The 22,121-nt window shown below is 57.6% G+C and overlaps 1 protein-coding gene across 1 annotated transcript; it reads right to left on the bottom strand.

The window, feature by feature from the left end:
* Window positions 1–6,961: 6,961 nt before the first annotated feature.
* Window positions 6,962–8,078, bottom strand: LOC309884122 (noggin-2-like). Its single transcript, XM_082772819.1, has one exon. The coding sequence runs from the start codon at window positions 7,745–7,747 to the stop codon at window positions 7,100–7,102; it is 648 nt and encodes a 215-aa protein (XP_082628945.1). The 5' UTR covers window positions 7,748–8,078; the 3' UTR covers window positions 6,962–7,099.
* Window positions 8,079–22,121: the final 14,043 nt, after the last annotated feature.

Here is a 22,121-nt window from a genome sequence, read left to right as displayed (position 1 = left end):
AGTATGTACCCAACATGTGTTGCCCAACCAGCCTCAAAGCTTTGCAGAGCCGGAGAACCCCTTAGGCTGGAAAGGAGCCTTCAGACCACCAGGTCCCATCACTGCCTAACGCCGCCACACCCTGAGCCCAAGTGCCGCGCTGACACGACTCTTAAACACTGTTCCTGTGACCGACCACCTTTTTTTGGGGGAAAAAACTCTTTCTAACGTCCAACCTACACCTACCCCGGTGCCACCCGAGGCTGTTTCCTCACATGCTAAACAGAGCCCTCAGGGGAAACCCTCTCCCCTCCAGGCTGGGCTGTGCCCTGGCTATCAGGAGAGCGGGTGCCCAGCTCCCCCAGCCCCCCGGGGCTGCGGGCTGCTTCCCCTCGGAGCCCCCCGGGGCTGGAATCGGAGCCCCTGGGACCTCCCGGGACCCCCCGGGACCCCCCGGGACCCCTCAGGCCGCAGCCCCGGAGCGGGGCCCCGGAGCCGCCGGGCCCGGCGTGGCCGCCAGGTGGCGCCCGGCCCCCGGACACGGCGCCTGCGGCAGCGCCCGGCGCCGACCCCCGGCTGGGCCCTGCCCGGTCCCCGCCTCGCCCGGTCCCGCTCCGGGTCCTTCCTCGGGCCCACGGAGCCCCGGGGCGGGTGGAGAAGCTCCGGGAGCCCCGAAGGGGGTCGTGGGTCTTGGCTCCGCCGCTTCCCCGGGCACCTGGAGCCGGCCCCGGGGCACTCGGAGGCTCGGAGGGGTGGCCCCGGGGGAGGTTGGCTGTGGGGGAAAGGGAGGAGGCGAAGGGGGCTCTGTGCTAAAATGTGGTCGCAGAACAGGACAACGAGGCCGGGCTGGTGCTCGGTAACGGCTGCAGGGTGAAATATGGTCCTCGTCTGAAGAAGGGAGATCAACGGAGCCAGTGCTTTGAGACACTCTCCTGGAGAGAGCATCTTCTGGCTCTTAATGGGGTGGAAGCAAACCAGGCAATGCCTGAGGACACCAGCAGCCTCCGAGGGGTCTGACGGCTCCTGCACAATGCTCTGAGGAACACACGGACTCGAAAACACCTGTACAGGGCATCCCAGCATAAGGCAGCATCTGTGACAAGGAGCTCCCTCCTGCAGGACCGCTCTTCTCCCTTCCCCACGCCAGGCTCAGAGCCTGCTCTGGCGCATTGATGCAGCCTTTACCTCATGTGGACTCCCCAGAGGCTGCTTCCAAGGCAGCAGATTTTTATTTATTTATTTATTTATTTATTTATTCCCCACTGAATTCAGCAAACTTCCTAGTGGGTTTTAGGATTCCCTGGGGAGGAAGGTCCAGACCCTAACTAACGGGGGTGGCCAGTGCTGCAGATGTGGTAGGTGCCTGACGTGATATCCATCAGCCCAGCCTCCAGATCCCTGCAGGAGCCCTCCCCATCATGAGTCCCATCGTCTTTCTCAGCGTGTGGGCTCCCCTCCCTGTTCAGGCCATCCTTGTAACACTGGAGAGCAGGTCTCCTACAACACCTTGGTGGTAGCTCTTCCACCTGGCAGTGCTCTCTGATGGTGCCTGGCCCTCTAAGGCCTGTGCCCTTCTCCATGGAGCTTGGAAGGAGGCTGAGGTCCTCTGGCCAGGGTATGGCACTTCTCCAGGGGGAACTTGTGGCCTGCAGGCTGAGAGAGCCAGAATCATCCTTCCCCAATCCCCTGCACCTATGCACAGCTTGGGCACAGCTGCACCAGCCACATCCCACACCATCTGCTTCAGGGCTTGGGTGTCTCCCTGGCAGGCTCATCCAGCGCGAATAAATAAATAAATAAATAAATAACGCAGGCTGTTTTGCTGTTTGCAAACTGGCCTTGCTTTTTTTTTTTTTTTTTTTTTTTTTTTTTTTTTTTTTTTGTGAATGGATTCATTCACCGTCTGCCTGAAAGAGCCATTTTAGCCAATGGTCTGCGTGCAGGCGCTTCCTCCCTGCTAGTTGTGATTTGCTCTCCCTCGCCCTGCCTCTCGGATTGGGCTCCCGGGCGCCACGTGGTGGGGTCTCTTCTTCTTGACGGGATGTCTGACATTTTTAGGCAGAATAACAAGCAGAGAATGCCGAGGAGCAGCCATGCCTCCCGGATGGCACTGCTCTTAGCCTGTGTTTCCAAGTCAGTGCTGGGGAGAGAGTCTCATGCGCGTTTTTTGCAGATGAACTGGCAGTTGTCTGATGCCTCTGGAGAAGCCCCTGAGAACCCCTGAGAGCCCCCGTGCCCTCTCGCTAACTTTCTGGTAGAGTTGGCAATGTCCAGCTCTGCTGAGGAGCAGCTGGGCACGTGGTTGGGTTTGCTGCAGGTGGCAGCACAGGGTGCGACGGAGGAGTGGAGGAGTGAGGAGGAAGGCAGCCTGCGGTGGGCCTTGTGCAGGAGGAGTGGACCCCGCATGCTCACGGCCAGCAGCCCTGGGGAGATGGCAGGGCCAGAGCCCACCGCTGCCTGCCCTATGAGGCCATCTGTCCGCCCGTGTGCTCCAGCCTGCCAGGAATGACACCGACAGCATCAGTGATGTCTTGTGTTTGTCATCGTGGGGACGCAGAAAGGGCCGGGGTGCCAGGAGGAAGCAGGTCCTACATCCAGCACTGCTCGCCCCAGCTCGCCAGGGACCTGCGGTGGGCTGAGGAGGTGTGCCAGGAGTCTGTCCTTCCCTGGCAGCTGCTGGTGGCCGTGCCTGGCTGGAAAGGTGACCAGCAGCAAACATCCAGACGGGGAGAGGAGGGGAGACAAGCATGGTTATGCACGCTGAGAAGAGTCTCACTTCAGCCTGAGCTTGAAAACGTGAGGAGGCCAGTTATTCCCTGCAGACCGCTTGCCTGCCTTTCTAGGAACGATGAGTGATAGGCTTAGATCATCACCCGGCCTGAGTCAGATATCTCAAGAGTTGGCATTAGATGCCTGAAAGCTCTGGCCCTGTGAATCTGGGTCAGCCTGGCAGAGCCAGCGTGCCGACAGAAGCGGTGTTCCCAGAGACTGGCCACAGCTAGGGAAGGATCTGCGTGGACCAGAGCTAAAGAGGGGCAGGGTGGCACAGGAACATGGGATGAAGTAGACTTTGGTAGTGGAGAAAAGAGATTTAATCTGCTGCTGGTACCAAAGTCAAACGGGATGTGAAAGGTGAAGGAAAAGTCCTCTGTGCCATGGATTCAAACGTCAGAAGCTGTCCCAAGCTCTGACTCTCTCACATGGCAAACAAATCTATGCCTGTGGCTGGGGTGATCTAAACCTGAGGCTCAAGCAGTGGAAAAGCCACTCACCTGGTGGCAGAGTGGCCTTGACACATGGAAATGGTGATGGCAATCTTGGCAGACCCAAGACGGGCTCTCTGCTCCAAGCTGGCCTCGGTGGGGACTACGAGGGGAGAAAGATCCAAAGGTGATCCAACCACAGGAGCTGCCTGGCGCAGCCCCGTGGTGCTGCAGTGGGTGAGGTTCAGCCGCTGCTGGCCGTGCAGGGAAAAGCTGCCTGTGCTGCCCTGCCGTGGTGGTGGATGCATGCCTGGGACAGCTGCCGGGACCCATGGAGCCTCCTCTGCCACGTGCCCTGCCCTGCCCAAAGGAAGACAGGGTTAAGCCGTGAGCTGCTGAACCTCCCAAATGCCGCCCCATGGTCGCTGCTACTGCAAATGCCCTTTGAAATTGTGCTCTGTGCTCGTGAATGCAGCCCCTGCCCGAGCAGGGGAGTGGGAAATCGTGTGGGGGAGCAGCCAGCAGGGACGGCGGGTCTGGAGGTAGACACGCCACGTGGAGCAGAGAAAGGGGACGGACTGCAAAGCAAGCAGCTTCCCGGGGCAAGGACAGCATCACCCTGCGGGTTCCTGAGGAGCCGGGTGATTGGAGGGACCAGCTGGGCACCCGGCAGCAGGCGTGATCGCGCCTGCACGTGTGTGGCCACGGGCGTGCACGTCTCTTGCCAACGCGATGACAAGCGTGACCCAACCTACAGGACGCCGCCCAGCCCCGGCGCTCCAGGCCCGTCTCCAGGGCCACCACCCCAAAGCGCGGGGGGAAAGACCCACGTCTGCAGAGCTGGCACCCACCGCATCTCGGGTCTCACGGAGGCCCGCTCTGCCCCTCTCTCCCCTCCAGCCTGTCCCTTAATCACAAGCAGCTTGGGGAGACAATGAAGCAACCGCACCAAAGGGCCAGGCTCATTCCCCTTTGTCTTTCGCTCCTTTGAGGCTCGGCAGACGGGGCAAAGCCATCACGCCCACGGCCCAGCCATCGCACGTCCGACTCATCGCCTCCCCGGGCAGCCGAGCAGGCGGCGCAGCGGCACGAGGGCGCCGGGTGCCCTGGCACCACGGCGGCTCTGGGTGAGCCAGCCCGTGCCCCCCGGTGGCCCGTGCCCCCCCGCTGGCTTGCAGAGGGTGCCAAGCACCTCGGGCGCTCGGCGCTCTGGCTTCCGCCCCCAGACAGGCTGTTGTCTCGAGCGGGACCACCGCACGTTCCCCAGGGATGCAGGCGGCCCCCTCCTCCCGCCAGCACATGGCACGGAGGCTTTCAGGCTGGTTTTCTCTGGAGTTCACACAAATCTCTCCTTCCCCGCTCCCACCCCCCCACCCCCCCCCCTTTTCCCCACACAACTGAACTCAGCCATTGAGTCCAGCGAATGGTTTATTTCCCAGGTTAGCACAAAGCAGGGGTCTCTGTGTGCCCCTGGAACCAGCAGAACAAAACGCACAAAGACGTTAGAGGGCCATTTGTAACCAAATCCCAACACACCAGATACTGTTGGGATTATGTCAGAAATATTTTCCCAGAATGCCCTCCCCCCATGCTCCCTCCTACAGATGTTCGGCCCCCACACCACAGATGTTGTTCCTCTTGCAAAATGAGCTTTCCCCTTCCTCTCCCAAATGCCCCTGATGTTTTGCACATTGCTGTCGCGAGGTCTCCCTTCCACCCTGCCCTCCGCATCCCCCCTTCCCCGCTCGCTTGCGGACAGCCAGGCGGGAAGGCCAGCCTGTCCCCAGTGCCAGCTCTATGGGGACATCAGCTTCTGGGTGTCCGTGCCCCTCTTGCCTCCAACCAGCACCTCTGCCCGTTAGATAAACCCTCTCCCTCTCCCTGTTCCCTCTCTCCTTCTGTGTGCGACCTCCCAGGCCTCACCAGCCCCAGACAGGCTCACCAAAGGGACCTGCACCGGGAGGTCCTTGGCGGAGATTTGTTCCTGGAGGAGGAGTGGGGGGGGGGGATGCTGGGCACATTTCAGACACCGGAGAGAACGGCCCGACCTTCCTCTCGCCACCGACAGCCCACGCGGAGCACTCAGGGAGACGCCTGGCAGGGTGTCAGGGCCCCGCTCCAAGGCCTGCGACAGATCTCCCTGCGGCCGGAGCGCCCGGAGCGGTGCCGGCCTCCTCCCCGCCGGCCTTGCCGCGCCGTCCCAGCTGCCAGGGCGGCACGGGGCACCGGGAGCTCCCAAAGGAGAGCGGGGCCAAGCGCTGGTGGCACGCAGCACCCTGGCAGGATGGGTGTTTCCTCCCGAGCCCTGCGCCCTGCCACCCCGTGGCTCCGTCGCAGCAGGCAACGGGACTCGTCTCCATCCTTCCCTGCTGTGCCGGGGGGCTGCAGCCGGGAGGGGCGTTCGTCCTAAAGCAGGGGGCCACGGAGCTGCGTCAGCCGCTTTGGTGGCCGGGCCGGGAGCCTCTCCCATTTCTTCCGCCAGCGGGAGAGCTGGATCCGTGAGCCGTGGAGCACGCGGGGAGCCAGGGCAGGCGACACAGAGCGGGGATCTCCCAAGGACTTGGGATGGTGCCTCTTGTCTGGGGGCACCGCAGCTCCTGTGCACGTTATGAACCGCTTCTTTCCTGGCTTTTCTCGCTCTGCCAGCTTACCGAGGCAAAAAGGACCCAGAGCGGGGTCCCTGGGAGATGCAGCCCGGAGCAGCTCCAGCAGCCCCGTGGCCTCTCGCTGCTCGGCGTCAGCGTGGCCCGGCCGTGGCCCCGTGCTCATCACCTGCTCCCAGCAAGAGCCCGACTCCGCTGGGCTCCCACCGAGCCGGCCGCAGCGCGAGGTTTTTCTTCAAAGATAGAGTTTATTGCTAAAAATGTTTTGATCAGTGATAGCTCATATTTACATTGATATGTTTTTTTAAAGGAATATTCAAGTAAACATTTCCAATAGTTTCTGGCATAATCTCTAGCTTCTTTTTTTTTTTTTTTCCTATACACAAACATTAAAAATAAATAAACTGTACACAGAAAATTTCCTTTAACATCTCTACATGACTATATGTATTCCCACACAACAAAACGAATCCACTCTTTCATAGATTTGTACTTTTCTTTAAAATTTCCTCCTTAATTAATTGTTATACACTTAAAAAAAAAAAAAAAACCTAGAGAGCTTGGCGAATTAGTTGAAACACCAGTGACAAGGTTTGAAGAAGATGGAAAAAAAAATACAGCACAGAGGAACAACTGTCTTCAGGGATGCTGCCGTTCTTTCTTTCATTCTTTTTTTTTTCTTTTTTCTTTCCCCCTCCTTTTCCTTTTGTTAAAATCATCTTTACAGGAAATTTCTGCCCTTCCCTTCAGCAGGGAAGCGCTCAGGTTCTGTGGGGACAGGTTTAAAATGTGGTCCTATGTTTTTAAAATAATAATAATAACAATAATAATTATAATAATAATAAAAAACAGCTGCAATTTTCCCCCTTTCCTTTAAAATCTCTCTATTTACACGACTGGTATTTTTTTTATTATTTTTTATTTTTTTTTTCCCTTTTGTTAGAAGGCTATATACGTATAAAAATAGACATCTGATTGTAGTGCTTTACTGTGCCTTTGGCCTGCCCTGCAGTTCCTGGGTTCGCTTTTCCCCCTTTCAAATAAAATAACATTAAAATAAGTCAAAAAAAAAACGGTTCCTCCCCACCCCCCCCCCCCACCCCCTTCCCTCTTTCCCCTCCCCGGGCGCCCAGGAGGGGAGGAGGGGGGGGGGGGGGGGGCGGCAAAAAAAAAAAAAAAAAAAAAAAAAATAACCACGAAACATCCAAACGAAAAAAGAAACCAGTGCAAGGGGCCGAGGGAGGCGGCGGGGCCGGCGCCCGGGCGGCGGGGCCGTGCCGTGCCGAGCCGTGCCGAGCCGTGCCGGGCCGGCGGCTAGCAGGAGCACTTGCACTCGGAGATGAGCGGGTACTGCACGGGGATCCAGGTGCAGTACTTCTGGCTGGACCAACCCTGGCAGTGCCAGCGCAGGAAGGTCTTGGTGACCGACTTGACGGGCTTGCAGAACATGCCCTCGGGCAGCGAGCAGGACTTCTCGGCGAAGCAGTTGCCCTCCTTGATGTAGCGCGGCCAGAAGCGCACCCCCAGGTCCTTCCAGGTGTAGAGCACGGGGCAGTAGGTGTACGCCCAGAGCCACTGCAGCACCTTTCGCCTCGCCTTCTTGCCCACCCGCAGGCGCGGCCCGTGGGGCGGTGCGCCCAGCTCCAGCCGCCGCAGCTCCGCGGGCAGCGCCCCCCGCGCCCGCCCCGCCGCCGCCGCCGCTTCGGCGCCCGAGGCGTTGGCGGGGCCCGGCACGGCCACGGCCATGAAGCCGGGGTCGAAATGGCTGCCCAGCTTCTTGCGCAGAGTCCTCTCGTCCAGGTCCTGCTCCTTGGGGTCGTACTCGGGGTCCGGGTGCTCCACGATGTCTTTGACGGGCAGGTTGTCGCTGGGCGAGGGTCGCAGCCGCAGGAAGGGCTGCCCGCCGCCCGGCCGCAGCAACCCCAGGCAGGAGCAGAGCAGGAGCGCCCCGATCGCCGTCATGCTCCGGGCGGGCCCGGCCCGGCCCGGCGGCCGGCCCCGCCGCCCCGGCTCGGCGCTGGCTTCCCCCGCGGGGCTCGGCGCTGCGGGCTCGGCTCCTAGCGCTGCCCGGCGGCGCCTGCCGGCTCCCGGGGACTCATAAATAGGCAGAGACAAAGTCCGGCGAGGCCCGTTACTTTAAATAGCTCGGCCGGGGTTGTGTGACAGACGCATCTGAGGCTCGCTGCGCGGCCGCTGGCTCCCCGGGGCTCCCCGCCGGGCCGGCTCCAGCCGCGGCCGAGAGCGCCGGGGGGTCCGTGCCTCCCCCGCGGGCGGCGGCGGGGCAGGGCACGGCGGCAGCCGAGCCTTCCTCCTCCTCCTCCTCCTCCTCCTCCTCCTCCTCCTCCTCCTTCGCCGCCGCTCTCGCTCGCTCGCGCTCTCCCCCCCAAAATTCACAGCGGACTCGTCTCCATCGCCATGGTGACAGCTGGGCTGAGCCCCACGACAGCTTGTCTAGACGGTGTGACAGGGTTTGGCGTGAGACCGGAGCCCGAGAATAAAACCCTCCTTTATAGCCGGGCGAGCCGGCCGAGGGGGCGGGGAGGAGGGTCACGGCGGCGCGGCCCGCTCGGGCGGCCCCTGCGCCGCGCCGCCTGCGCGGGCACCGCCGGGGCGCGGGGCTCAGGCGGCGGCGGGCGGCGGCGGCGGCGGCAGCGCCCCCGGCCCGGCCGGGCTCCTCCTCATAGCGGGCGGCTGGGGCGGCCCGCGGCCCCCCGGGGCATCCTCGGCGGGGGGCTCCCCGGCAGCGGCGCGGCGAGGCGAGGCGAGGCGGCGCGCCCCGGCTCCCGGCGCGGTCCCCGGCGGCTCCTCGGCGACAACGGGCGGCGCTCAGCACCCCCGGCGGCCCATGCTGCCGCCCCGCTCCGGGGGCCCGCTCGGCCCCGCGCTGCTCAGCGCATCCAGCCGCGGGGCAGCTCCGGCGCCCGGCCCGGCGCGGCGCGGTTCCGCGGAGCCCGGAGGGGTCCTGTCCGCTCCGGTTGGGTTCGGCTCGGTTCAGTTCAGCTCGGCTCGGCCCCGCTCCGCTCGGTGCCGCTCGGTGCCGCTCGGTGCCGTGCTGCCCCGCTCCGCGCCGCTGCCCGCCCGCCGCGCACTGCCGCGCGCCGCCCGCAGCCCAAGTTAAATACGCGCCCGGCTCGCGGCCGCTCCGCCCCCGCTGTCACTTTCGCCGCGGCACCGGCACCCGCCGCCCCCCGCCCGCCCCGCCCCGCCCCGGCCCCGCCGCCCCGGTCCCGCACGAGGCCCCGCGCCCCCCGCCCGCGGGAGCCGGGACCGGGTCGCTGCCACCCCCCCTCTCCCCTCGCCGGCACCGGTGCGGCCGCCGGTGGCCGGGCTCTGCCAGCCGCAGCCCCGCCGCGGGAGTCCGAGGAGCCGCCGAAGCCGGCCCGCAGCAACCGAAGCGTCCCCGCAGCCCCCCCGGGGCAGGCCCTGGGGCCGGGCATCGCCTCTTTGCTGCGGGGTGCAGCCGGCCGCGCTGCGGCGCCGCTATCTCGGCACCCTCTGCCGGGCAGCTCGCAGCCGGCCCGGGAGCATCCCTGCCTGCCGGCCCCTCTGCCCTGCGTCCCGCAGCGCCACGCGACGTGGGAGCGAGCCGGGTCACATCAGAGGCTCTCGCTTCGCTCTGCAGCGTGGGGCTGGGGGAACGGAGCTAAAGCTCGCGGAGAGATCCGGACCCGCAGCCTTCGAGGCGTGGAGGGTGGGAGCCTGGTGTGCATCAACAGAGCGAAAACCCAAAGCCTTCTTACCTCCTTTACCTCCACATTGCTCGGCGCTGAGCTCACTCTTGAACCATGTCCAGAAATTGGACACACAGCTGGTTCCTCTAGGCCGACAGTGTGTAAGAACATTCCTGCCCATGCCAGTCACTCCCTCCCAAAGGCATGAGATAACCAGCTACCCACTGGGGCCAGGGCAGGGCGTGGAGGGTAGCAGCAGATCGCCGTGCCAATTTCTCACCATGCTGTGCTCATCACCCACCCAAAAAAACAAAAGGCTGCAGCCACAGCCAGCCAGGAGCACCCAGCGAGCTGGGTGCACGCAGCAAACTAATCAAGGGCGCAGTTCTCCTAGGGTCACATCTCTTTGTCATCCTAGAAATGCCAAATGTTGGGATCAGGCAAGAAAAGAAAGCAAGACCCCCAAAATGGACAGGTCAAAGATCCAGCCCCCAAAATGGACAGGTCAAAGATCCAGCCCTAAGTCTGCGTAAAGTCAGAGCAGCCCCTGGCCATCACGAGACGAAGCTGCCATGTGCTGGCTCAGGAGCTTGGTCCCAGGGTGTCTGGGTTGTTCGCAGTATGTGGGATTAAAGCACACGGTTTAAATGTACTCAGCCTTTCTTCCCTTGCTGTCATGAGCCTGGCTTGGTTTGCTGAACTCGTAGCCTTTCTTCGCTCATTTGGATCACACACGCAGAGATTCTGCAATTACAGTAACAAAAAAAAACCCTTTTCACCCCTTCTTTTATCATGAGCACCCAAAACAATTTGCAAAAGGGATCGGTATCATTAGCCCTTGATAGAGAATATTATCAGTATAGCGTTCTCATTACTCATTCCCCGAATCCAATCCTCCTGCAGCAGTTGAAGCGAAGTCAGCCTGGATGTGCAGGCAGATGTGTGCTCTGCGTTCACTCGCTGCCGGGTGGGAAAACGCGGGGCTCTTCGCAGTGTCAGAATTAAAGCAAACACAGTAACGAGAAGCAGCTCAGGGAAGAGACACCCAAGAGTCAGGAATGGGGCAATTACTCAGCGAGATGTAGTGCTGTTGGCACTGCTGTGTTAGTAAATCCCGGTGAGGGGATTAACATCTGCCTGTAATTGTAATAATAAAATCCGACATGTATACAGCATTTTTCATCCTGAAGGATCCCAAAGCACTCAAGTAACTTAATTCCTTCAGCTGTCTCCTGGACTTTATAAACATGCTTCTTAATCATCCCACACCAGGCGAAGATGGCTTTACTCTGGGCACAATCACGTCACTTCGACAAGTCCCCCTGGGGAGAGGAGAGGCTCTCGGGGGTGGGCTGGGAAAAGTTTCCCCTTTCGGAGAGGCAAGATCCAGGGAAAGTGTTGCCTGGCACGTCCCAGGGCAGGGGAGAGACCCCAGGAAGAGCCTGCCTTCCCAAGCAGCCAGTTCCTGCCCCAGCTAGCACTGCAGAAGGGGTAGAAGAACATCTTAACTTTTCAAGGTGGAAAAATGATGACAAGCCCCTAGACAGGACACTGAAGGCTTATTCTGTCCACCATAATATCCAAAGGCTGCTTTTCCAGCCCCTTCCCGTTCTCCTCCTTTTGTGACTCGAGATGCTGGGGCACAATCCTATTTATGGCCGTGTGTGCAGGCTGGCGGGCTGAGTGGTGCTATCCATTCATATATGTTCCTTCTCGCTGCTCTCTGTGGGCACACAGCCCAGCTCACAATCTAGCCCTTAATTAAAGGATTTAAAGTTGGAAAGGCTACATATCACATACAGAAAAGCCTTATCAAAATAATTCCTTATAAAAAGAAAGACGTGATGTTAAGGGCACCTTCTGGAGGATAAAATGGTCTCAAACTACTTATTTTTGCCTCTTTCCCTTACTTGGCATCTTTTTGTCATCTAAAGCAGACCTGAACATTTTTGTAAAAAAAAAAAAAAAAAAAAAAAAAGGCATTTTTATTTCACATTTGAAACTTAAGCAATGCCTACTCTGTTTTCACTGGAAGGCTCCACAAGCAAGTAAATTCCTAGTAGAAGTAAAAACACCAGTGGTACTGTCTTGGCAATACATTTATTCAGCTGACAATGTGTTTCATCTTCTAGTTTGTTTCAGGTAGCACTAATATAACTCAAATGCCAGAGATAAAGAGACAGAATAAAATATTCTTTGTTACCAAGTTGTTCCTACCCCTTCAGTTCTAGTCACAAAAGCTTCAAATGCAGACCTTAAACTGCTGAAAAGCCTTCTGCCCTGTGCAGGACTGCAGGAAGCCCATGCTTGGAAATCTAAAAATGGAAGAGAAGAGAAGAGAAGAAGAGAAGAGAAGAGAAGAGAAGAGAAGAGAAGAGAAGAGAAGAGAAGAGAAGAGAAGAGAAGAGAAGAGAAGAGAAGAGAAGAGAAGAGAAGAGAAGAGAAGAGAAGAGAAGAGAAGAGAAGAGAAGAGAAGAGAAGAGAAGAGAAGAGAAGAGAAGAGAAGAGAAGAGAAGAGAAGAGAAGAGAAGAGAAGAGAAGAGAAGAGAAGAGAAGAGAGAGGAGAAACTCACAGCCAAATGTCTTCTATCTTTCTGGGGGCTTTCTATTGCTTTCTGACTGTTTGTTTAAGTTTTCCAGGCTCTCTTTATGCTTGAGAAATAAAGCTGATGGGCTGGCATGGCAACCATTGGGAAAGTCTTGGGTCTGACAGGACAAAAGCCCTAATTTTCACTAAAGGAAAGAAAAAACAAAAAAAAGGAACTAAATGATGGTGCACCAGGTTTTCATTAGAGATATGTTTATTTTCCAGTAGAAATACATTACCCTGCTCTCATCAGTGTGTCTAAAGGAGCGGTTCCCAAAGTATGCCCTGGCAAGTGGTTGGCAAGGGGCCATGGAGCAGACTCCGGCAGCAGTTGTGGGCTCGCAGCTCCCTGTGGGCTGCCACGAGCAGGAGGAATCCAGCGGCTGCCCCAAAGCCTGGGTGCTCCCTGTGCTGGTGCCAAGGGAGGTGGTGAAGCCCCCAGACCTGGCCAGGGCTGGCTGTGCCTTGGCACGATCTGCTGTGCATCAGAGGTCAGGGGCCAGAATCAGGTGTCTCCAGCTGGCCAGGTTCCCTCAGGGCAAAAATGTCACTGTAAGGGTCAAAAGGACAGGACACAGACGGGGACACCCATGGACACACACATGGTTGCCTAAGTTTAATTTCTGTGAGCAGTTCAGCAGTGAATGAAGTCATTCACCAGCTCCCAGGTTTGTCTCCTTGTCTTGCTTCCCTTCTGCTTTAGGGACCTAAATCCATGCAGGTCTGGTACCTGCCCTGCTGCACCCACAGCTGCTTCTGCACAGCCACCAGCACCGCAGCCCCTGCCTCCCCCTGGCTGCCCCACGCTGCCTGTGTGCAGGGGGGGGGCACAGGGGAGAACCTGGGGCAGGTTTGCTGCAGAAAGCTGGGCTGGTGGCACCAGGCATCCTGCAAGGGACACGGGGAGACCTCAGCGATGCTCCTGGGGGCTCAGCGGCTGCTGCGGCACCTCCACAGCGAGCGCAGACGTGCCAAAGCACTGAAGGAAAAGAAAAAAAACACCCTTGAAGCTCCAGGGAGGGGATTACTTGTGTCTCAGAAATACACTTTCTCTATACCAAGTAGGGTGTTTTTGCTATTCTGAGCTTTCTGCCTTCCTTCTTTGTCCTTATCACGAGGCATTTTTCTGCTTTTCAAGCTTGTGGTGCCTTTATTCCACTTGGCACTGTGGTACCGTGCCCCGTTCCTCACTGGCTCACCCACTTGTGATCCAAGCTGTTCTCCTGACCCCATTTCTGCCTATTTCTGTGCAGCCGTACCATACGGCCCCAACGTTTGCCTTGAGTTCATCCTTTACTATCGCATGCACTGCCGGTTTGGGGACAGCAGCACCTCGGTATCCTGCACCCGATGTCACTCGCTGCAGCCCCCTTGGACCTGATGCCCCCGAGAACGCATCCTCGTTAGATTTGCAGGTCCTTGTTAATGGGCTGCCCAGGTCCTGGCACACCTCCTGTAGTGCCAGATGTGCTGAATGCTGCAGAAAAACCTCCCATGTCACCATTTCATCTGAAGAAGTCCAAGGGAGCTTGCCTCCCTCCTCCCGTACAGTCTGGCGTTGATTATGTCCATCAATCAGGAAAACTGGGACAGGTAATGCCCAGGGTGATGGATGAGGCTGCGCTGGGCAGAAGGATTTATCTTGTTGGCCTCAGCCCACAAGCAGTGACCCTAACACTTACCACCTGACCCTCCTGAATGGGCTGGTGGCTTCCGTGCAGCTCCTGGGCAGGTTGTGGCACTGCAGCAGGGAAAGGAGGCAGCCTCACGCAGCTCTCAGCGGCTGTTTTGCCACTAGCCCTGGAAGAATTCACAGGCAGCAGCCGTAGTGGCCTGACACTCATGGGCAGGAGTCCCAGCCTCAGGTGAGCGAATTCCAGAGGGAAGGTCCCTGCTGAGACAATTTTTGGCCAGCCCACCGTGCACACAGGCGCTGGGCTGTTCGGAGCCAGTCCCCAGAGCTTGCCAGTGCGAGCCCTTCTCTCCTGGGGGAGCTGGGGGAACGTCCTCAATGCAGGGCCCAGAAACGGCCCCTGGACAGCCGCCAATGTTAAAAAACAACAACATGGAGCTCTGAGATTTCTACCCACTTGGCATACATCTGTCACCACATGTGTTGACACAGAGCAATGCTGCCACGTCATGATGTACGTGGCAGTCGCTGTCAACACTAGTCCAAGGCAGAGAGAACTGCTCAGGGCAGCTATTTTTTGAAAATGTCCTGAATAAAAGGGCCAGAGCTCGCCTGGGGGACATGGCCTGCCACTAAGGGTGGCCACTTCTGGCTTGGGGACTCCTGAGCCACTCTCCAGGGAGAGCACTGCCAGCATAAACCAAAACCAAATGACCCGCCCCAGGCCAGCCTGGTGACACAAGACCTTGCCAAATGTGCCACCCCTTCCTTTCCTTGCTTGTCCTGCTCGGAGGAGCCCTGCTGATAGCACCACGACACCATGGGGACAGGGAGTGACAGGAGCTCTCACCGTGCAGACACACAGGACATGCCCCAACCCAGCACAACGCACCTGGGACAGTCATTGCTCAATGCAGCCACAAGGAATCTCCTTCAACTGCAGCAGAAAACCCAGCTGCAGCATCTCTCCAGACCACTCCCCACGTGTCTCTTCTTGCAAGCAGCCATCCTCCAGCAAATGCTGCCAGAGGACGAGGTACTTTCCTGCTGCTGCTTCTCCTGTCCTGCCCCGCATGCCAGCTCGAGCTCTCCTGTCCATGCAGCACGGGCAGGTTGGTCCCAGCCTGCCCTCAGGCTCTTGCCCCACACAAGCATGCTTCAGGCTGTAGCCAGGGTGCAAGCCAATACTCGTGCACAGGCAGCTTCAGATCGAGGGCAGCAACCACGGTGATGATGCTCCGGGGACACCAGCTTGTGGCTGCACCGCTGTGGGATGGAGAAGCACCCAGGGGAGCTGCAGCTCTGGTGGCAGCCAGGACACAGGGGACAGAGGTCAGCCAGTCCCCCAGTGCACAGGGAGCACTCAGGGGGCTCAGGTGCCCACACTCTGCTCCACAGAGCCTGGGCTGCATGCTGCTGCCTTGGGACCCCGCTGTGCCAAGGTTGCGAGGCACTGGGGCGATCTGTCATGGTTTGTCTGAAGCCCAGCTCTTCTCCCCAGCTCATCCCAAATGAGGTGTGAAAAGCTTACCTAAAAAGGGCGAGTTAAATTCTAAGCTGTGGCACAGCTTTTCACCCAGGCTTGTGCATGCTTTGTTCCTCTGCCTGCTGCAGAATGGAAGCAGCACCACGAGGCTCCTGCCTCCTTCATAGCCCCATTACCAGGCAGACGGGAAACTCACCACTGCAGATGCTCCCCCTGGTATTCCTCACTCCAGTCTGCAAATTCAGTTTACTGCAGCTGAGGAAGATGAGGGCTGGAGCCCCAGCTAGTGAACAGCCTCCAGCTGCACCCCGCTGGCAGGCCCAGCTCGGCTCCGTGCAGTTGCAGCTTCCTTGTGCTCAGTGGGCTCTTGTCAGACCCAGGGCCATCAGCATTGCACTCGAGTGGCTTTCTCCTGCAGCCATTTCTTGCCAGGGTGTTTGTTTTCCCTTGATTTGTTTCCGGCTCCACTTGCCCCTAGGACAGCGTGATAACCAGGAGATAACCAGGGGACAGAGCAGCAGTGGCAGCTGTGGCTCGGAGGAGCGGGTGCTAAATTCTCCCCAAGTTCCTCTTTGAAAAAGCCCAGACGTGAATAATAAATAGCTCAACATCACAACATCATCTCAGGCCACATGCGAGCAGCCCCGAGGGCCAGGATTTGCCCCTCCGTGCCCCCTGGCTGTGCCCCTGTGCTGCAGCCCGAGCCGGGCTCCCCGGAGACCCCCAGCACCACTGCTGGGGCCAGCCCCACACAGGACATTTGCATTTTGCCCAGATTCGCCGGTTAATCAGAAACCTTCAGTCTAGTCGGCTGCTTATTTTTTTTTAAAGCAATGAAAGATTTCCCAAATCCAGTCGGATCTAGGATTACAGGCAGGCAGAGACACCATCAGTCTCTGTCAGTCATTCCCTCCTGCCGGAGCGCGGGCGCTGAAGGCGCTGCAGTGCCTGAGCAGCGCAGCGGAGCCCGGCTGCTGCTGGACACACGAGTGGAGGCCGGGGGGGCTCAGCCCCCTCGCTCCCCCCTGGTAACACCCAGGGAAGGTGCTGTGCAAGCAGGATGAGCATCCAGAGGCTCGGTGGCTCTTTTCTCATCCTGGAGGGGACCACGAAGGGAGAGGGAGGGACGCGGCGGGCACGGCTGGCGGTTTGAGATGGCCTTTGTCCAGGGGGACGTGTCAGGGGGCAAAAGCAGCAGCAGGAAGGCACGACGTCCAGCACGAGCACAGGCAGAGCGTGGCTGCTCACTGCCTTGCCCTTCTGTACCAGGGCTGTGCCCCAGCTCCAGCACGGGGTGTCCAGATCCACTCTGCCAGCCAGCAGGAGCGCCCCGACCTCAATCCTACCGAAGCTGTGCCCCTGAGCATCAGTGCTGCTCCCAGCCAGCACCAGCCCTACACCAGGGCTGGGGGCTGAGGGGCCACTGGGGGGGCTGGAGGGGGCTCTGGCTGCTGCCACCAGGGTCCCCGGCTGTGGCTGTGCAGGCTGGGGCTCCAGGTTCAGCAGCCGAGACACAAAATTGCGGGTGGAAAAGCTCTGTGTTTTCTCATCAGAATGAACACTTCCTCTCTTCCCCTAAAAGTGTTTTTTTTTTTTTTTTTTTTTTTTTTTTTTTCACATGGAAATGGTCCATTTAAGTTCTGTTTTCAATTTACTAATTTAAATATACACACAAAATTTAGCTAGATCTGGTCTCAAAATATTGTTTCAAAACAAAAATATGAATTATTTCATTATTTTTTTTTTTATGTCTAAATGAAACTTTTCCAGACTTCTCATTTTCTCCAGAGGAAACCATTAATTAATTTGATCTAAATTCAGGAAAAGCCTGATTGCTCTGAATCTGCATTTAACAGAAAAAGCAACAAACTAGTCATCTAAACTATTTCTTTCAGCACGATCCAGACTTTCCTGCTCCAGCCCCCAGCTGCCTTCAGGGATGGTCTGAGTGGGAGAAGGGAGGCAAGGAGGGGGCACACAGGGGCAGCCCAGAGAGGGAGCCCTTGGGGCACAAGAGTGCCCTGTCCACCCCTCCACAACCCTGTGGATTCGCTGATGTGAGACCCAGACCTGACACTGCTACAGTTACTTACTCTGTAGCCCATCACCTTGTGTCTCATGTTTTGTAGATGTCCAGCTTGACTGGAAGAGATTTGGACACTCCAAGCTCTATATTGGTTATTCGGCAGTATTTCTCATATGCGCTATGCCCCCTTCATCCACCAGAGATTAAAATCAGATTTATCCAGCGGCAGTGTCAAGGGGAGCAGCTGCATCAACCTCGCTCAGTCCCTGGGCACCCTCGTTGCCCTGCCTGCTCTGGTGGTCCCAGGGGAGCAGCACCCCCTCAGCAAAGGCTCGCCTGCCCATCCTGGTGCTTCTCAGCGAGGCCAGCCCTGCCAGAGCCTCCTCCAGCTCAAAGGGCACTGCTCAGAGGAGCCCAGCGCTTTGCTGACTAATTTCCACTGGAATCGGGAAGCTGAGGTTACGGGGAGAAATTATGAATGAAGGAGCTGGCCCTGGGATCCATGCAGACCAAAGGCATCGCTCCCCTACACAACGTGTAATTAAATTGTGGAACTCGTTGCCACAGGATGCCATGTCGGCCAAAAATATACACAGCTTTGAAAAGAGATTAGACAAATTTGCAGTGGGCAGGCAGAGCGGTGGCTGTTACACGGGACAGCACACAGACCGCTCTGGCTCAGGAAGCCACCAAGGCACCAATTGCTAGAAAATGGAGGGTTTTTAGCAAAGGCAGATCGCTCGCTTGTATCTGCCTGCAATTTGTCACTGTCACCGGCTAGGACGGAGCTACCTCAGCTGACCCAGGCGCTGCTGCAGCCCATCCTGCTGCTGCATGCAGCTGTGCTCGCAGGTGCCCTGTGCTGGGGTTACCAGCAGCAGTGGCAGCCCCAGGCACCCCGAGCGCTCTCCCAGAGCCCCTGTGCCTCTGAGCAGCCTCCAAGCCCTGAAGCTGGGGCTCTGATCCCTGCTTTGCTGTGTGCAGCCATGCAGAGGTGCTGGTACCAAAGGGTCCCCAGCACCAGCGGTTGCAGCTCTGCAGGTGTCTCACCAGCATCTTGGTGGGGCTGGTGGTGCAGAGGTGCTGCGTGGGGCTTTGCTGATGCCTGGTCTGCAGTCAGCAGGGCTGTGTCACCTCTGTCCCAAAGGGTTCTGTCCCTGAACACCCTGGGGCTTTCTCCAGGCTCTTACAACCCTCTTCTTCCCTGTGCTTTACCCTGCTTCCTGCACGCTGGGGATTTTTCATGTCTGCTGGACCATGGTGGGCTCAATTGTCCCTTTCTGCCTCCCGGGATGCTCAGCCCTCGCTTGGTCATAGCACATCCTGTCCTACACTGATGAGCTCAGCCTGAGCTTAAAACTCAGCTGAGTTTCTGCTCCTCAGCCCCAAAGGTTGAGCAGGGGAATCCATGCTTGAGATGAGTGAAATTTTCTTCCTACAAGAACATGAAAAAAAAAAAAAAGCAAAAGAAGAAAAATCAGACACAAGGAAGAAAACAGAAAATCAAACCAAAACCAACCCCTGCAGGAAATCACAGGTGTTTAATGTAAAGATGGTGAAAGCAGGAGGGGACGTGGTGTAAGGACTGTTGGTAAGATATGAGGAGGTCTGGGGCTGCCCTTTGGTCTACAGGCCAGTCCTGGCCACTGCACATCACAGCCAGGCTAGGGACTAAGCTGAATACAGCTGGGCACCCTGATGTGGAAACCTTCTGAGGAGACAAAGCAAGAGCTTGGCTGCTGCAAGTCCTCCCCCCACCAACACAAGTGGTGTCTGGAAGCCGTGTGGCCATTTCTGGGAAGTATTTCCCTGCTCTTTGCTTTGCGGCAGGGCTCGGATGTGTTATTTTGAGGCAGGAGATGTAGGCCTCCAGCAGCCAAGGGGCAGAGGAGAAGCACCAAAGCCATCAAAGAAAGCAGGTGCTGAGATGGGAGCGGGGCCATGCACACGATACATCCAGGCTGTGGGAGCATCTCCAGCTCTGTGAGTTGGTGAGAGCTGCAAGGGCAGCCTTGGTTGAGTTATCAGAGCAGCAATCAGGGAAGGTGGCTGAAGTGTGTTTGGCTGCTCTATCCCCCTTCAGTTGCTTATTTTATTTTATTTTATTTTATTTTATTTTATTTTATTTTATTTTATTTTATTTTATTTTATTTTATTTTATTTTATTTTATTTTATTTTATTTTATTTTATTTTATTTTATTTTATTTTATTTTATTTTATTTTATTTTATTTATTATTTTCTTCTATTGGAAGCAATGACATTTACTTTGCTTAAAAAAAAAGTCTGTCCTCTCAACCTTGCTGTAAGCCTGTGCTCTCTGGGACATGGTTTAGCCCCCTCCTGCCCCATTCCCATCCCAGTCCAACCATACTCTCCTTCTCATCCCACCCCACCCCACCCCATCCCATCCCATCCCATCCCACCCCACCCCACCCCATCCCACCCCATCCCATCCCATCCCATCCCATCCCATCCCATCCCATCCCATCCCATCCCATCCCATCCCATCCCATCCCACCCCACCCCACCCCACCCCTATTGCCCCCTATCCCCATCCCATCCCCATCCCCTCCCTCGCTGGGGACGCTCCCCCTCGGCCGTGCCCTCTCCCCAGTCCTCCCAGCTCCTTCCAGCTTTCGCCCAACCTCCTGCCCTGCCAAGGGCCCTGCCCCCTTCCCAGGCCCGGAGGTACAAATGATTAGATTTTCAGCCCAATTAAGGCAGGCTGTCTCCTGGCCGGGAGAGAAAAGGTTGGCTCTGGAAGGTGGGAAACAAGCTTTGACAGGTCCTGGCGTCCCCAGTGCCCTCCAACGGCACTGCCCGCTGGGCCCCTTTGTGCTGCGCCAGGAGCGGGGCCAGGCCGCAGCTGGGGGTGCCCGAGGCTCTACCCGTGCCCCTCCCGGCCTCAGTGCAGCCAGAAGAATGGCTAATTAAGAGCTCTCAGCACCGGCACAGCTAATTCCCCATTCAGCCATGCCACGGGCAGCAGGAGGGCGGTGAGCCGGGAGCGTGGCATTGCCTCAGGGTTAACCCTCTCCTCGCGGCCCCAGGGGCTGAGCCGCCCCCAGCCCCAGGACTGAGCCAGGCCCTGCAACAAGGAGCCCCCTCTTCAGGGTGCTGTGTCCTTATCTCGATGTCTTTATCTCGTTCCTGAGGGCTGGTGACTGTCCCCTGGTACCAGACAGGGGGTCTGAGAGCAGGCAGGGAGGGCATCCTCTGCGCCCTCACTCCTCCACTGATGGGAGCCAGAGGCTACCTGCAGAGGGATGAGACCACTTGAGGACAACGAGGCTCCAGCACGAGGTGCTGCCCTGTTGGGAGTGATGAAAGGTGCCAAGGAGTGAGCAAAAGCTGTTGGCTGCCAGAGAGCCGGGAGCACTGGGGCCAGGCTGTGGTTATGAGACGAGAGCCTGCGGCCCTGCTCCTGGGAGCAACCCCACTGGATCCTGGTGTCTGCGGGGTCAGGAGGGTGGAGGACAGCCTGGAGCCTTGTCCTCGGCTTGTCCCTGCACCAACAGGGTGTGGGGGAAGCAGGAGCTGGCTCTGAGCAGCAGCTGAGCTGCTGGTACACATGGGGTGCAGGGGAAGGAGGGCTGCAGGTGGAGCAGCAGGTAAAGCCCACCAGTTTCCAGTAGCTTCCTTGTCCCAGGGGTTCTCTACTTAAAACAAAACAAAACAAAAAATCTCAGCGTGTTTTGTCCTGCTCCTGCCTTTAAATGACACGTTAATTGCCATTTTACTTGTCTTTTCTGAAGAAAGCCCTCATCTAGCGTGCATTGAGTAATTGGGTCCCGTTGCACTGTCACAGTTGCTTGCACTGCGAGTCTGCTGCGAGTTGCCTGCAGCCTAAGGAGACAAGCCAGACAGAGGGTGAGGGGAGAGACCCATCTCTCTCTCTCTCTCTTTTTTTTTTTTTTTTTTTTTTTCCATTAAAATAGAATTATTTGCTTTAAAAGGAACTGGGGGAAAAGCATCAAGAGAAACCTGGAGAATTTCCATGATGTTTTACGACGTTGTGTCTTTCAAAGTGCTTGCAAGGAACTGGGTAATGTGCTTTTACTTTAAAAGCGCTTTTAGTGAGCACAACCGGAGGGCTGGGTGAGATGACCAGGTGGTGTCACATCCTCAAACCTTCAGGTTATGGCCCCCGAGGCAGGTCAAGGAGTGAGCAAAGCACCCAGAAATGTCAGGCAGCATCTCCAGCCCGTCCATCCCCAGGAGGAACCCAGCCACGACCGGGGGCTGCTGCAGGGATGCTCGGGGCCCTCGGGCAGGAACAACCTGCCTCCTGCCTCCCGCCCCGCTCCGTGGTGTGGCCGTTTCCTTGGTCCAGGCCCCAATTAAAAGAGCCAAAAGGAAAGGGCCGGAGAGAAAGAGTGAAAGAAACAACATTTCCTGCCTGAGGAGATTAACTCTCCAAATTACATGTGAACAGAGGGGGAGGCGAGAGGGGAAAAGGAAACCCAGCTTCCACCCCAATAAAAGCCAGTCCATTTAATAAAGGAGGAGCGAGGAGGGGGAAGGTGGCTGAAAGAAAATGAGGCTGGGGGGTGTGGAATTAGCCTTGTCAAACAAGGGGCTTTGCTGTCCCAGAACTGCTTCTTTATTGTTCCAATTTTTCATGCTTACTTAGCTCTCAATGCTGCACAAGACAACAGCTCATTATCGGGGGTGGGGGGGGCGGGGGGGAACGGGACGGACACGGCTGTGGCAGTGCTGAGAAGGGGAAGGGAAATAAAATTTTAGTAAAAGGAGCTCTTTCCCCGGGGCTGCGGCCTCTCCCCCCTGCCTGGAGCTGCAGACACGGTGGCTGGGAGGAGCAGGGCATCGGCCAGCAGCAAAAGGGCTTTCCTCAACCTTCGGCACCAGCACTGGGACAAAAGCAGCTGAGGCTGAAATGCCACCTGATGGCCCAGGAGGGGATGAGGGGT

The sequence above is a fragment of the Aythya marila genome (assembly GCF_965140915.1).
Source record: "Aythya marila genome assembly, chromosome: 15".
NCBI classification, from domain to species: domain Eukaryota; kingdom Metazoa; phylum Chordata; class Aves; order Anseriformes; family Anatidae; genus Aythya; species Aythya marila.
Note: the sequence above shows the minus strand (reverse complement) of the source record. Positions and strands in the feature narration are given on the sequence as shown.

Coding starts and splice junctions, on each gene's coding strand:
- LOC309884122 (XM_082772819.1), bottom strand. CDS start 7,747: ATGACGGCGATCGGGGCGCTCCTGCTCTGCTCCTGCCTGGGGTTGCTG.